The sequence below is a fragment of the Typopeltis vanoorti genome, chromosome 7 (genome assembly GCF_054136105.1).
Source record: "Typopeltis vanoorti isolate ZY-2024b chromosome 7, IOZ_Tvanoo_1.0, whole genome shotgun sequence".
NCBI lineage: Eukaryota > Metazoa > Arthropoda > Arachnida > Uropygi > Thelyphonidae > Typopeltis > Typopeltis vanoorti.
The window spans coordinates 26,741,295-26,758,671 of NC_143555.1; the positions used below are offsets into that span (position 1 = coordinate 26,741,295).

The following is a 17,377-nucleotide window of genomic DNA, read 5'->3' on the forward strand; positions in this document are numbered from 1 at the left end:
CAAAGTTAATTGTCAAGTAGCTATACTCCTGGCAGGAACACAGACTTATAAATTGCCTAAGATTAAGCCTGAAATCAAGCACTGGTAGTCTAGTCAACATAGGAACAGAAGAGAGAAAGTTGTTAGTGTTAGGCTCTGCATAGGTCACAGTCATCTCACTCATTCTTAATTATTGAGGACTGATGGCACCTATGTGTGGGATATGCAACACCCATCTTACCATTAGTTACATTTTCATGGAGTGTGAATGCTTCACACTAGAGAGAAATGATATTTTTACTTATCTCGCTGAGCCCTACACATTCAGCCAGATGTTATCAGTCTCATACAGATTGCATGATGTTTTTAGACTTTTAAAAATCCTTAATTTTTTCGAAGGCATTTGATTATGGATTTTTTTAGATGTTTATATTTGTTTATGCTGCCTTGCACATACATTTTATTTACTCATTTAACTTCTTATAACTTTGTGTATATATATATTTTATTTTATTCACTAATTTATCTCTTTGTAACTGTTTATTTATCTATTTACCTATCAATGCCTTGTGTACCACTGTAACCTGTGTCCTGGTCCAGAATGATGTTTGTTGTCCTTGTTCCATAAAACCCCGAATTAATCAGTCAATCAAATGCTCAATCCAGTGTGGCTGGGATCCAGCACAACTGAAAATCAAAATTGAGGGTCTTCATTTTGTACAGTAGTTATAAAATTTCACAGAGCTCTGGATGTGGATTATACACAGGAGATGAGATAGCCTGTAAAGAACTCAGTGAGTGTATAAATTACACACTTTAGAATTTCATGTAGACAGTCGGTTAGTTGGCATAGTGAGAGGTTGTAGTATGGACTCCATACCTGCCATGGTGGAATGCTGTTACATTTTGTGCAGGTAATGTGAAGATTCATGCCAGTAGCTTTTATAATCTCTTTATCACAACATACCCAATGAACAAATGGTAATCTGATATGGGTGATATTGTCCTTCTCAGTTGCAGAGAAAGGATACTACAGTCTTCATTTTATAAATTATGGATTTTACATACGTGTTATAAATAACTTTATTATCTTGACGTTTCGATCTTCATATCAAGATCATCATCTGGAGTATACACAATTATACTATACAAGCTGTGTTACATTACAAACTGTAAGCTAGAGAAACAAAGAATTGATCACATTATTCTACTGGCATGACCTCTAAGTGAAAAAAAAATACATCAAGCTAGAATTTAAATAAACATTCTTTCTTACGATAGTTTTCTTTCAATAACAGTGATGTCCTATTATTAGTATTACAATTGTTATTATTAGTATAACAATTTTTTCAAAATCAAAAATTGTTATTTTTGATTTTGAAAAAATTATTTATAAATTACAACATGAATAAACATTCTTTCTTACAGATTTCTTCCTTAACAGTGATGTCCTATTTTTAGTATTACAATTGTTATTTTTGATTTAGGATCCTGGATTTTCTACAGTCCTGTTTAAAGTTGTTCTTAGAGAGGAAGGATTCATGGGACGAATATATGCCTTCCATATGTATGGAATTTTTAGACCATAATTATTGTTTAGATTGGGGTGGTTGATAACGATCTCACAGGCTTCCTTAAATTTGCGTTCGTACCATATTTTAGTGTGATGTAGACAACTAGTGCCTTTCCAGTCAATTCTATGTAAGGTGTTCAGGGCATGATCAGAAAGGCCAGATTCACCATAATTATTATATTTGATGTGTCGTTTATGTTCTTTTTGTCTGATGGGAATTGTGCGTCCTGTTTCTCCTATGTATGGTATGTTGCAGGTGCAATAAGTACGGTATACTCCAGGGTGGTCCAGTGGAGGGAGTGGGTCTTTGGATGAGTTGAGTAAGCTTTTTAATTGTGCAGGAGGTTTAAAGGTGACTTTGAGGTTGTATTTTTGTAGTACTCTGTTTATTTTGTCTGATGTCTCTTTAATGTAGGGAAAGGTTATAGTTTTATGTAATCTGGTTTGTCTGTTTTTTATTGAGGTCTTGTAGAGAATTTTGTTAATAGTGTTTTGGCTGTGCCCATTTTTTGGAAAGTATTGCTGATCACTTTAAATTCGTCTTTCAGTGCCTGTTCACTGGAGCAAATCTTCATACTACTCCAGTTCATGGAGTAGTGCGTACTGAAATACCTGTGGGAAAACACATAATGTAGCAACAGAGCATCAGTGGGAAAGCATTTTGTGGGATTCAGTGAGGGAGGGGATCATCATTTAAGCAAATTGCTTTCTTCCAAATACTCTCTAACATTTTGAGGGAGGTGCTATGTGTATTATACAATAATATGGTGATACACTTCAGTATTGTCATATCTTCTGGTTGCTCTCCCCCTGGTTCATTTTACTTCCTCTGGTGATTAGCTCTTCTTAAACAATTCCTGAATGCTAACAAAATGAAGTTCCTTCCTGATAATCTACATTTTGAATATGCTTCTGTCACTGATGCCATCACCTTTCTCCCTACTTCTCAGAACTCTCATATCTGTAGGCTTGATTCTTTGTCTGTTTTACTCCCACCCAGCTCTCAGATAAATAAATCAGAATTGAACTGTCTTATATGCAGCTGCTTTAGTGTTTTTATTAATTTCACTCATATTGCACATAAATTTATTCACTTAAATTAAGGGGATATTAAATCCCGCATAGTTTTAAAACCGAATAAGAAACTCAAAGATCGGAATCAGAGAGTTTCTTGCCGAATATAGTAAACTATAAAGTATCGGCGACACTAGCGTTAGCCAATGCAAGTGATCCTAGTACGTAGTACAAAACCGGGCAACTCGTTGCAAAGGTGGAGGAAGTTCAGATCGCTATTCTTAGGTATTTTCCATAATGTAAAAACACATTTCCTAGGATCACTTGCATTGGCTAACGCTAGTGTCGCCGATACTTTATAGTTTACTATATTTGGCAAGAAACTCTCTGATTCCGATCTTTGAGTTTCTTATTCGGTTTTAAAACTATGCGGGATTTAATATCCCCTTAATTTAAGTAATGTTTTCATTGCCGAAATGAAGCTTATTAGCTCTTTATACTTAAGTAATTTATTCACTTTTTTTTTTTTTTGCTATCATACCTGCTTTGCGTGTTCTGCTAATTTTTCTATATTTAATTTTCCATTTGTCTCTCTTACCGATAGTGTTGATTTTGATATCTTTGCACTGGCTTCGGACTCAAGAGTATACTGGGAATTTGAAACGGGAAGTGATTACCATTTAGTTTTGAGAATGAAAATGAATTTCTAATTGAATAGAAAAATATCTAAACATAGTTTTAAAAAACAATGAAAATCAAGCAGATGTTAGTGGTGAACTGTAGGTTCAAATATACAAATATTATTCCAGAAAAAATGAAAGAGTTGGAAAACAAAATTTACAGATTCTGAAGAAAACATTGCTTGATTCAGGTGGTGAAGTGGTTGTCAAGGACTGAATAATCAGAACTCTCAAATAAGTTAAAGAAGCAAACCAGGAAAATAAGAAATATGGAGAGATATGCTCCAGTATGGGTGCATGATAGTTTTGCACTGGCTTCGCTATATATATATATATAGAGTCAGTGGATTGAATTTTATATGATGTATGTAGAGCTCTTATGTTTCCATCTATATTATTACAGTTGTTATGAGACTCATCCAGGGATGCATTGTGTGAGCTCCTCTACTTCACTTCTCATCACATCATCTGTTCCACTTACTCTCACATTTTCACACAATTTTCCTACTATCAAATTTGTAGGAATATTGATACCATTAACTGCATCCTGAATGAAGAATCTATTGAAACTGGGGAAATATTTCTGCTGCTTAAACACATTTTTTAAGATAGCAAAGTAAACATGGAAATGGGTAGTGTTATAAGCAAGATTGGAGTGGTGTTGAGTCATTTGTATACATTTATATTGAGTATGAAAGAAATTAACCAAAACACTAAACTACAACTGTACATAATAATGTTTTATCTCATGAATCTAAGAATTGGGAGAAAAATAAGGTCCAAAGACTAGGGATAGCAGATTTGAGACTTTTGAGAAAAATAACAGGAGTGAACAGATAGTGTCATTGGTAGCATCATATTGGTATTTTTTAGAATACCAATATGAATGAGAAGAATACCAAATTAATTATTTGGTATTCTTCTCATTTATGAATATGTGAGGAGGACTAATCTAAGATGGTATGGCAGCTTAATCTGAATCTGAATCTGAAAGACTAGCAAATCATGAGTAATAGCAGTGAGTATGTGTGCATTAAATGTAGACAGTTGAAAGTGCTGTTTGACATAAGTGTTTCAATTTTGGAGTTCAAACCAGTGGAGATAGTGACTCAGAAATAGGTGAGCACCAGCTTGTGGATACCATTAATGGTTCTATGGATTGGACATTACGCTAATAGCTTGCATCTCACTATGACGTGCATATGCTTGCATGCATAGCAGTATGGCACTATGGTAAATGCAGTGTTGCTAGCTTCCTTCGCCCTCCTAAGTGCTACAAGAAGGATTTTTATTATTTTTTTATACAAAATGAGAGAATTGTATAGGATTGTTGATGATAAAATTAAATATTACACGTAAATATAAATTAATTAATAAATATATTTATGTATCAAGAAAAATTGGGGTGCTGCATTTCAAGCCACTCCGCTAACCACTCAACCAACCAGGTCAACTATATTGTAACAGTTCCTACATTTTCTATATTTTCATCATGTTTAGCTCATGCTAACATTTTATTGTATTTTTATCTTAATTCAGAAGAAGCTGCCAATATCTGTAGCAAAACTAGCTGTTTTTTTTTTTTTTATTTCATTTAGTTTTATATTTCTTACTTTCCTTTCTTCTCTTAACTTTTGTATTGTTAATGTATTATTATTTTTTCTTTGTATGTCTTTACTAGCTTTCATTATTATTACGATTATGATTGTTATTAGTATTAATAAAATAATCAGTCATCTCCATGTAATTGTATGCTTATAAATTTAAAAAATTAAAAAAAATTAAAAATACAAAACATTTAAAAATAGCTGAAAATAAAATAAAAGTATAAAAAAAGTAAGAGTTATTATTTTGAAATTTCTGATCATTTTTTGACAATTTTTTTATAATGATTAGTTCTAAATTATATTTCTTCCTGTGAACTCACAATGAATCTTATGCATTTTTGTTGCCATTTTATTGTTAAACATATAATTTTGATTGTTATTTTATCTTTTTGGGTGCTTTTTTGTAACTAAGAAAAAAATTTTTTTTGATAGTTGTCAGTCCATAATGGATAAAGGATTTTCTCTCATCACTGTGCTGCTGGAAAATGCAGAATATGCTGCTACAGTTAGAGTGCTTTGTTATTTAATTCCATTTTTCACTCATCATCCAGATGATTTGCTTGAGAATAGAGGGTATGTTGCACTCCTTTGTTTTTTCAAACCAAAAAAAAAATCATAAGTTTAATTGTTTTTGACCTGAAAATAATTTTACACTGTTTAGTTTCTTTCATATTATCCTCAACATAGAACAGTGAGCAGTGATTGAAGAGAACCATAATGAAGTCCAGTTTATCATAGAAGAGAACCCTTGCCCTAAAAATAATGTGACGAAGACACTTCTGTTTAAGACCAAAGTATCTTCGTTTCTCCTTCACACAAATAGATAACCTGATCAGAACATATACGTGATTAACTTATCCAATACATGCACATATAATGCTTCATTGTGTTATTTGTCAAAACCTGGTATTATCTGATCAATTGTAGTACAATTCCAAATGAAATTGAATAAAAATACAATTCCAAATGGAATTGTATTTTTATTCAATTCCATTTGGAATACTATGTTTTCTTTTGTTTCATGACAAATATAACTACAAAAAATAAGACATAGAAAAAATTGAGATGATGTTTGTTTTGGTCATGTTACATAGTTTTTGATACCTTGCTGATCTTAGTGAATGCAGATGTTAACAGCTGGCCCGAGAAAAGAAAAATCATATCAGAAGTTTCTTGAAGCAGAAATTAGCACATCAGGCCAAGAAAAACTGTAGAGTTTTTCAGATATTTGGCAAGTAGAAGGAAAGTAAAAGTAGGAGCATTCTGAAAAGATGATGTTAATGGATGAAAATTGTAGAGGTAACTGCTGCAGAAATATAATTGAAGTATTCAGTGAACAATTTATAAGTGCTTTTTATCCTTTTCAGGGTGAAATCATGAAACCTCAAATGTAAAGGACATAGGAAAAGATAGTTTAACTGTGAGCCAGCAAGGAGGTATGTGAGGACTTCATCTCAGTAAGAATTTGATGACCTACCATCATGTATATTAAGGGAATGTTCCAGGGAATCAGCAGTAGCATTGGAATCCCTGTTTAATAAGAGACTTGCAACAACACAAGTTCCAAGTGGAAAGAAGTTAAATTGTTCCACTGTATAAAGATCGTGATAAGCTTATCCCTATGAATTATAGGCCAACCTGTATATATAGGTAGATGTGGTTAAGGTACTGTAGAGATTGGCGAGAACTAGGGCACAGAAATGGGCTGATAACAATAGTATTCTCGATGATTGTTAGTATGGGTTTGTTAAATGGAGATCATGTTTTACTAACTTATGTACTATAACAAGGTAATAAATATCTTGGACAAGGGAGATGCATATACAGTGGCATACTTAAATATTGTAAAAGCTTCTGATAGTGTGCCACACAAGAAGATGTTAAATAAACTGAAGGAAATGGGATTAGATAACAGACTACTGAGTCAAGTCAATGACTGGCTGTTAGATGGGCATCAGAAAGTTGTATATGGCAGTGCAGCATCCAGAAAGAGGGAGGTCACTAGTGGTGTGTTGCAGCGGTTTGTTTTGGGACCATTGTTGTTAAATTTGTATGTTAATGATATTAGGATAGGTTTACCTAGTGATATGCAGCTGTTTGCAAATGATGCAAAATTAACGAGAGGAATGCAGAGTCAAGCAGATTTTATAGCCTTACATGAAAGCTTGAATAGATGGCATGAATACATTGGTAAGTGGAATTGTCAGTTCACCGTTTGCAAAAAATCTAAGATTTTGAATTTGGGAAGCAAAGTACACACTTGGTGTGGAAATTTAAAGGAGGTAGAGAAGGTGACGGATAGCGGAGAAGGACTTTAAATTAGGGCCATGTTGCACAAGTTGAAGTTGTCACTTGGGATAATAGCTATGATGCAGAGGAACCTGACATGCAGAAATAAAGAGGTCATGATTCCATTTTAAGGTTCTATTAGGCTGTATTAGGCCTTAATCTGGATTTTCCTGGTGATAAGCATATGTTAGGAAGGGTCCAAAGAAGATTCGTAAAAGTGGTCTTTGTAATGTGGAGTATGAAGACAGATTGAAAGATAATAATAAATTTATTTACGAATTTAGGGACACAAAACACGCGTTGAAATGATTATTTTACTTATTATTAATAAAATAATGCATGACGTTTCGACCCCTGTATTGAGGTCATCATCAGAAAGATACATGTTTATACGAAACCAAGCTACATGCTCTTGCACTCTATAAAGGTAAATTAAATCTATGCTGTTAATTAATCTTTTTCTTAGCCTGACCTCTAGTGATAAAAAAATAAATAAATAATTAATAAATATAAAACTACAATAGACTCTGCTAAAGTCCTCCTGTACCAAGATTCTTCTGGATTTGTACAGTTTAGATTGTTATACAACGATTTTCTTCTGGACTTGTACAGTTTAAGTTGCTATTGCATTTTAAGAGGGATAACAAAAAAATTTTTTTTAAAAAAATAACACTTTACCACGTCTTCTTTTATTGAGATTTTTCTTTGGCTTGTTCTGGTTGCTATAATGGCTCCACAGTCTTGGAATGGTTAGGCCATCATTTTTGTTCAGATTTGGATTATGTTTGAGCATTTCACAATGGAGGTATTTAATGTGTTGTTTGTGTTCGTAATTTCTAATAGGGATGGTTTGCCCTATTTCTCCTGTGTATGGTAGGTTAGGTGTGGAAGAGGATCTTTAGAAGAACTGAATAGGTGTCTTAATTTTGTCGGGGGGTTTAAAGGTGGTTTTGATGTTGTATTTGTGTAGTGTTCTGTCTATTTTTTTGGAAATGCCTCAAACATAAGGTATAGCAATAGCATTCTTGAAATCTTTTTTGTTTTTACTGTTATCTCTGTGGAGGATCTTGTGAATAGTTTTTTTTTTTTTTAGGGCCATGTTGCGCAAGTTGAAGTTGTCACTTCAGATAAAAAAAAAAAAAAAAAAAATCTATTCATCCTCCACAGAGATACCAGTAAAAAAGATTTCAAGAATGCTATTGCTATGCCTTATGTTAGAGGCATCTCTGAAAAAATAGACACAGAACACTACACAAATACAACCTCAAAACCACCTTTAAACCCCCCAACAAAATTAAAACGCCTACTCAGTTCTTTCAAAGATCCTCTTCCACACCTAGCCCACCCAGGGGTATACAAAATACAATGCACATGTAACCTACCATACATAGGGAAAACAGGGCAAAACTTCACAATTAGGGAGAACGAACACAAACGACACATTGAATACCTCCATTTTGGAAAAAAAACGGCCTTTCTGACCACGCACTCCAAACATACCACAGAATTGATTGGAAAAGTACCAAGTCATTACACCACACCAAAACCTGCTTTGAGAGGAAATTTAAAGAAGCATGGGAAATGCTCAAACATAATCCAAATCTGGACAAAAATGATGGCCTGACCATTCAAAGAATGTGGAGGACCCATTTGCAATTTTTATAGCAACCAGAACAAGCCAAAGAAAAATCTCAATACAAGAAGACGTGGTGAAGTGTTATTTTTTTTAAAAATTTAATTTTAATTTTAATTTTTTTTTGTTTTCCCCTTAACATTCAATAGCAACTTGAACTGTACAAGTCCAGAAGAAAATCATGGTATAACAATCTGAACTGCACAAATCCAGAAGAATCTTAGTACAGGAGGACTTTATCAGAGTTTATTGTAGTTTTTTATTTATTAATTATTTATTTATTTTTATTATTTTTTATTTATTTATTTATTTTTATTATTTTTTATTTATTTATTTATTTTTATCACTAGAGGTCAGGCTAAGAAAAAGATTAATTAACAGCGTAGATTTAATTTACCTTTATAGAGTTAAATAGCATGTAGCATGGTTTCCTATACACATGTATCTTTCTGATGATGATGTCAATAAGGGGGCGAAACGTCAAGTGTCATTTTATTAATAATAAATAAAATAATCATTTCAACTTGTATGTTTTGTGTCACTAAATTAGTAAATATGAATGCTGATCACCATGTAACTTAAAAGAAATAATTAATTTAGTTTAATCCTTTATCCAAGTGTGTAAGCAAACAAAGTTTGCGCCTGAAGTATCTTCAGGACTGAGGCAACTCATGGTAAAGGTGGACCAAGCTGTCATCAATACTTGTCTTAGAATTTCCCATAATGCAAAATCACATCTCCTTGCGGACATGTATAATGCTATGCATTAATGGAAGGGCCACTACCTAGACCGGTTTCGACCTTTATTGAGGCCTTATCGTTGGGAGCCAGACCCGTGGAAGCAATGGAGAAATCATATTTACTTATATTACCTATTTACCTATTATACATGTTCTCAAGGAGATGTGCTTTGCATTATTGGAGATGCTAAGACAAGTATTGATGACAGCTTGGTCCACCTTTACCACAAGTTGCTTCAGTCCTGAAGATACTTCAGGTGCAAACTTTGTTTGCTTACACTTAGATAAAGGATTAAACCAAATTTATTATAGTCTAACCAAGTTAGAAAAAACTTCCAACAGATTGAAAGAATAGGAGAAGGAAGAAAGTGATATGATTGAGACATATATGTTGTTTAGAGTATGTTATCAGGTTAACATGGAAAAAACGGCAATGAGATGGGCAGAGCAATTGGCGATCCCTGGAATCTCTATAAGAAGGGTGTGAGGAGAGATGAACAGATTCATTTCATGGATAGTAGTTAGAGTTGAATACATTGTCTGATTGTGTTGTAAATGTAGATACTTTGTGTCAGTCAGGCATGGTTGGATGAGCTTTGTTTGTGATAGTGTGCATGCCTTCCACGATGAGTCTCTGACTCCATGGAGGTCAGATGTTAAGAATGAATGAAGAAATTTTTTGTTTTAGTCATATTTATTCAGCTCTTTATATTAGTCTTCCAATTTTGCTTATACATCAGTTTTGATGATATTAGGACAGCATATGCAGTATAATTTAAATCTTTTAAGTGCCAGTGGTTCTATTTAATTCCTCTTTTTACACTTGTATCTTTCTCATAATCTGATCCCTGGTTCTTCAACCTGTAGTTGAAATTTCCTGGCGGTCCTCAAAAAATTTCCAAAAATTTCTTCGTCTCTCAGAAACGAAGCTCCAACCACGTTTATCAAATTTTCTAACCTCTAAGCAGATGCCCAGATGTCGCACTAGCTAAAAATAGTAATTTTATAACATTAGATTTAATAAATAAAATACTATCTACATTGGTTTATCTTTCTGTCTTAGCCATCAGCCAGTCTGTAAAATATTTCTGCTATTTTCCCCGGTCTGCAGGTGAAAAAAGGTTGAAGAATATGGATCTAATCAATGACAGTGTTAAACAGTAAACGACACATAACACCACCCTGTCTCCCATCAGTCCTTATCCCTGAATTTTGCTTCCTTCATACATTTCTTTGATTATTTTCATATATTTATCAGGAATGCATCCCATTCATGTGTCATCTTCAATCCAATAAGGTTAGCTGCTATGATGTAACTCATGGTGGAATACGGGCATAACAACATATAGTGGGGACTCTATCTCTTCTACATAAGTATGTGGATTACAGGATCTGGTTAACAGGAGAAAGAGGGGTGATATGATAGAGGTCTATAAACTTTTGAATGGGTGTTATAGCATTTCGAATGATGAAATTTTTCGTTATATGGAAGGTGGGGAGAGAACACGGGGGCATTCATGGAAGTTAAGGTTGTTCTCAGTCAAGAAAGGGGTAAGAGCTAGGTTTTTCTCCCAGAGAGCAGTGAGTGGGATAATTTGCCCTTAGGCATAGTGAGTGCATCTAGTGTAAATGAATGTAATGGAAGGTACGATAGCTGGGTTGGGTAATTTACAGCCTCCCTCAATGAGTCCTTGACTCCCTGGAGGTCTCAGATAATAATAATAATAATAATGTAGTAAGTATTGATGTGTATGTTCACGGAGCCAATTTGCCTGTTCTGAGGGACCAAAAAATCTGTTTCCAGGTGGGAAAAACCTACTACCTCTATATGAGGCCGTCTAACTCACCATTTTCAAAAGAGACCAGATAAAGGTTCATCATGTCATGAATGGGAATCTTTCTGACTAAAGGGCTTCATCTATACCAACTGAGCTGCAGTCTCCCAGGAATGCATAGTTTCTAATAATTAAAGAGAACATTTCTCTATCAGTACTGTCAAATGCTTTGGCAAAGTCTATAAAATTTAGGTAAAATAAGTTTCTAAGTTCTGTGATGCTCAGTACTCCTACCTGTTCTTTATCCAGCTTGTTCATGCATGTTATCATCTGTAAATCATTTACAGAAAATGTTTGTAGGTTCTGACTAATTCCCTCCAGTTTTCACATTTAGTGTGATCTCCTTTTTTGGGATTATAATTATCACTCCTGTCTGCTGTTTAAGTATGAGTGTTCTGTCTATAGTACATTGTTAAAGATCAGTTGCAGTATCAGCAGCAATTTCCTTAGTTGTCTTAGGCATTTCTATTGTTATGTGATCATTTCCCCATGCCTTTCTACTTTTCATCTTCTCTGTTATGTTCATTATTTCATTTGTACATATAGGTTTTAATGTAATATTATAATCTATGCTTATAGGAGATTCTTCCATTATTAAACTTCTAATCATGTCAGTTATATTGTGTTTTACATTTAAAATCTCATCAAACTCTTCTTTCCCTCTTGTAACAATCTTATCCTCTTCAGTTGGCGATAAAACCATTCTTTATCCCTTATATCATTTACTTGCTTCCTTTCTTCAGAGCATGGTTTTCTTGACATCTCATACTGTTTTTCAGTGTCTTAATGTTGTAGTCTTTTTGCTTCTTCTGCTAAACTGTTTGCATAATTCCTTTTACTTTCTCTTGCAAATTTTTAAATAACTTCTGTAATTGCTCAAATGAATTTCTTTAGCTCTCTGAGATTTAGTATTTTTAAACATCATTTTAGCTCTGTCCTTTGATTCTGTCAGTTTCCAGGTCTTGTCTGCTTATCAGTCTTAGTTTTTTTTTTTTTTTTAATCCTTTATTACTACCTAAACAGTCTCTTGCACCCTCATTATGTACCATTTTAAAATTTTTCCTTTGATTTTCAATCAGGTTATCTGGGCTTTCTAGCTTCTCATTTTCCAAAATACAAAATTTTTTTTTTTTCCCCCAATTTTTTAAATCCCATACTTGAGCTCCTTGCCTTACTTTTCAGAGTGAACTCTAAAATTTCCCTTGATTGCAGTATTGTATCATTTTCCCTTGAATATGATCCATTTAGGTTTTGGCTTTGCTTTTGCTTTCTGGTGATATTGGTGACCTATTTTATATCATTTTATGCATGTTTTTATGTTTAAATAAGCTTTTTCCTATCACAGGATTATTTGTTTCACTATTAGTACATGCTTTGGTACTTGTTCCATTCATCTCTGTAAGGTATCATAAAGGAACAATTAATAGTTCTATTTTTATCAGCCGTTAGAACTGAAGGTAACATTGATGGTGGTTGTTTGATATGAAATCTGGTGCAAGACATTAATGGAAATTACCATCACTATTATCTTTCAGCTATACAGATTATATTAAGGAAGGAAAGTGGCAATAGAATTAATATCAGAGTTGGAGGTATTCAAGCAGCTCTTTACATTATTACAGATGATGCCATAGTTTAGTCTAAATCTAAACATGAAAATCAGCAAATAAAAGACACAAACTGTGAAAATAAGAACATGGAAAGACACTTATAGAATTATTGATGGTGTATCTCTAATACAAATGAAATATTTATTCTATTTATGTACAGTTGTTAGTGAAGAGGTATGTTTAAATTTGGAAATTTAAACTTGAAAATTTAAATTTGGAAATAGGCAATGGAATTAACAATCCTGGTATGGTGAGAAACCAGCTGCATAAGATTATATGGAATAGAGACAAATTAGCAAAAATACTAGGTTAGCAGCAGAATAGACTAGAGATGAAAGTTGGGACAAGGAAGAGATGTCACTAGGAGCAAATCATTTTAAAATTAAAGGTATAACAAAGAAACTTGACTTTGTTGCATTCAAGAGTGTAATAGTAGAGCCGGTGATATGTTCACCTATCAGAATAGAAAGGGTCTTTCTATTCTGATAGGTGAACATATCAAATCTTCTTATTTGAACATTTATCGGTGTCATCTGAAAATATTCATATAGTTAACAATGTCTTAAAGGATGATATGAAAGATCTGGCAATGTTATATGCTGTTAAATAGATTATTTTGGAAAAGATTTGCTATTAATGGACAATGCTGGTCATGCTAATAATTGGACATGTGCTTTACTAAGCATTTATCCAGTCAAGATAAAATTTATTTATGGGTGCAATATCTAAATACTTCTACCAGAGAGTATGCTTTAATGGATAGATTTTATCTCCCTTTCTGGAAATAACATCTTCTGTTCTTGCACTTTTCATCAAAATGAATATGTGATCTTTGCTATATAAATGCAAGCAGCTGTCTGCTGCATGAAATCTATACTACTGTGTCTGGTATGGCAACTCTCTCTTTATCCATATAGGTGAGAAATGAATTTCATCACTTGCTAAAAGACTACCCTGCTTATTGCAGGCCTGAAGTGGCATTTCTATTTTTGCATATATGTTTTAATGTAATATTTCAATCTATACTTATAGGAGATTCTTGCATTATTGAACTTCTAATCATGTTGGTTATATTGTGTTCTACATTTAAAATCTTATCAAACTCTTCTTTTCCTCTTTTAACAATCTTATCTTCATCACTTATATTTGAAATTATGGATTCTACAACCGTGTTAAAATAACTTTTTATTATCCCGACGTTTCGATCTTCATATCAAGATCATCATCTGAAGCATACATAAATATAAAAGACAAGCTGCATTATGTTTCACACTGTAAGCTAGAGAAACAATGATTTGATCACATGTTACTCAGTGGCATTACCTCTAGTGAGGGGGAGATTACACCAAGCTAGATTTATGATTACATGAATAAACATTCTTGCTTATAGATTTTTTCATTAATAGTGATGTCCTATTTATTAGTATTAAAGTTGTTATTTCGAAAAATATGTTGCAGTCACCCTTAGACACCACTCCACAGCACTCTGCTAGAGGAAACTCCATCAATGGGCCTGCTACCCATTTGGGGAGGTGTTTAGGGGCAGCGCAAAGAAATGGTTCTGCAAAAGGATAGAAATGGCACCAGACTATAGGGAACTGGAACATCTTCTCTCTCTGAGAGGGATGGAGTTGGAACTGGTCGAGGAAGCCAAGCGCTACCGGCTAGACTTAGGCTTTCTTGGACCAAGAGAAGAGGCTCTGGAACTGTCGACCTGGATAAGGGGTAGAAGTTCTACTACTCTGGTGTGAGCCCAACAATGTCTGCTCAGGCAGGTGTGGGGACACTCACGAGTCCCCCAGCTGTTAGACTGTGTCGCTGAGTGGATCCCATTGGGGGGATGGGTATGTGTGTTAAGGCTTCAGATGAAAACCATGATTTGGCTGTGGTGCAAGCCTATGCACCTAATCTGGAGTCAGAATACTCAGAATACTCTGCCTTCCTAGAGGAAGTGGATGCTGCTTTTGACAGGGTGACAGATATGGGATCAGTCCTGCTAATGGGTGACTTCAATGCACATGTTGGAACAGATGACCAGACATGGAGGGGTGTGGTTGGGAGGAACAGCACCCCTGACCTTAACGCGAATGGGTTGAAATTATTGGACTTCTGCTGTACTAACAGCTTGTCCATAATGAATACCTTCTTCCAGCACCGAGAAGTCCATAAGTATACCTGGTACAGGGATACACTAGAACGAAGGTCTCTGATTGACTTCTTTATAGTCTCAGCAGACCTATTTTCCTCAGTGTTGGACGTTTGTGTGAGAAGAGGGGCAGAACTGTCTGACCACCAACTTGTGTGCTCTATGGCTTCAGAAACCAGATGCTACCATCAACGCTGATAGGCCTAAGCAGCTATACTGCGTGAAATGGGAGGCAATGGAAAATGAGGCTGTGAGGAAGAATTTTTCAGATGACATTTCCTCCAGGTTCAAAGAGATTCCCAAGCATACTGCAGATGTTGAGGAGGAGTGGAAGCTGATCAGAACAGCTGCCACTGCCTCTGCACTCTCATACTGTGGCAGAGAGTGGTTCGGCGTGACAACGGGCAGTGGGAAAAGGACACCTTGGTGGAACCAAGAAGTCCAAAAAACTGTCCAGGCAAAAGAGGAGTCCTTCCTAACATGACTTAGGGTCAAGGTCACCTGAGATGTGTTTGCAGTATGCTGAGGCATGAAAAGCTGCTGCTGAGGCAGTAAAGACAGCAAAGCAGAATGCTTGGAATCCTTTGGAGAAAGATTAGACTCATCCTATGCAAATGCAAACAAAATATTCTGGCAGACCATCCGCTGCTTTCGAGGAAGGAAATCGTGCACAGGCAAGGGCAATTAAAGCTTCTGGTGATGCATTTTTAACAACCGAGTAGGATATCCTCCACAGATGGAGGGAATACTTTGAGAGCCTTCTTAACCCAGGTGGCCCAGCAGTTGTGGACATCCAAAAGGTGCAGATCGGGGCAATGACTAGTCTCACAGCAGAAGAGGTCCATTTAGCAATCAAATCGCTAAAATTGGGCAAGACTGCTGGCAATGATGAAATTCGGCCCAAAATGCTAAAAGCCTTAAATCGAGATGGTGTTCTCTGGCTGACTCGAGTGTGTCAGGCTGCTTGGATATCTGGGCGAGCACCAAAGCAATGGCGGACAAGCATAATAATACCAGTCTTCAAGAAGGGAGACTAGAAGGATTGCAGTAACTATCGTGACATCTCTCTGCTCAGCATGCCTGGGAAAGTGTATGCTAGGCCCTATTTGCCAAGCCAGAGGGTGGGAGGCCACGTGTAAGGCCAAGTACTCACTGGATAAATTATATCCGAAACCTTGGATGGACAAGTTTCGGAATCCCACCAGAACACCTGAGCTTGGTGGCAGAGGATCGTGACCATTGGAAGTTCCTCTTGCAGCTGTTGCCCCCACAACCCAATTAGGAAAGGTGGGCCTTGAAGATGTATGTAAAGTTGTTATTTTATATTTAGGATCCTGGATTTTCTACAGTCCTGTTTAAAGTTGTTCTTAGAGAGGAAGGATTCGTGGAACGAATATATGCCTTCCATATGTATGGAATTTTTAGACCATAATTATTGTTTAGATTGGGGTGGTTGATAACGATCTCACAGGCTTCCTTAAATTTGCGTTCGTACCATATTTTAGTGTGATGTAGACAACTAGTGCCTTTCCAGTCAATTCTATGTAAGGTGTTCAGGGCATGATCAGAAAGGCCAGATTCACCATAATTATTATATTTGATGTGTCGTTTATGTTCTTTTTGTCTGATGGGAATTGTGCGTCCTGTTTCTCCTATGTATGGTATGTTGCAGGTGCAATAAGTACGGTATACTCCAGGGTGGTCCAGTGGAGGGAGTGGGTCTTTGGATGAGTTGAGTAAGCTTTTTAATTGTGCAGGAGGTTTAAAGGTGACTTTGAGGTTGTATTTTTGTAGTACTCTGTTTATTTTGTCTGATGTCCCTTTAATGTAGGGAATGGTTATAGTTTTACTGTAGTCTGGTTTGTCTATGTTTTTTATTGAAGTCTTGTAGAGAATTTTGTTAATAGTGTTCTGGCTGTATTCATTTTTTTGAAAAGTATTGCTGATCACTTTAAATTCGTTTTTCAGTGCCTATTCATTAGAGCAGATCTTCAGAGCCCTGCTTTTTTAGGGTATTGATGACACCTAGTTTTTGTGTTGGGTGGTGGTAAGAGTTTATGTGTATATATTGGCCAGTATGTGTCGGTTTCCGGTAAACAGTGAAGGAAAGATTGCCTGAGGGAAGACGTGTGACGAGTGTATCTAGAAATGGCAGTAATTTATGTTTTTCAATCTCAATTGTGAACTATATGCATTTGTGTTGCTTGTTTAGGTGTCTAAGGAATATGTCTAGTGTCTGGAGGCCATGAGACCAGATTGCGAAAACATTGT

The 17,377-nt window shown here is 35.2% G+C and overlaps 1 protein-coding gene across 3 annotated transcripts in view; it reads left to right on the plus strand.

Moving 5' to 3' along the window:
* Positions 1 to 17,377, plus strand: part of Epg5 (ectopic P-granules autophagy protein 5) — a 923,436-nt gene that overhangs the window by 388,496 nt on the left and 517,563 nt on the right. For all 3 annotated transcript variants that reach the window (XM_090395201.1, XM_090395199.1, XM_090395200.1), the window contains exon 18: positions 5,286 to 5,426. In XM_090395201.1, the coding sequence (XP_090251327.1) occupies positions 5,286 to 5,426 (141 nt within the window). The remainder of the gene's footprint in view (positions 1 to 5,285; positions 5,427 to 17,377) is intronic.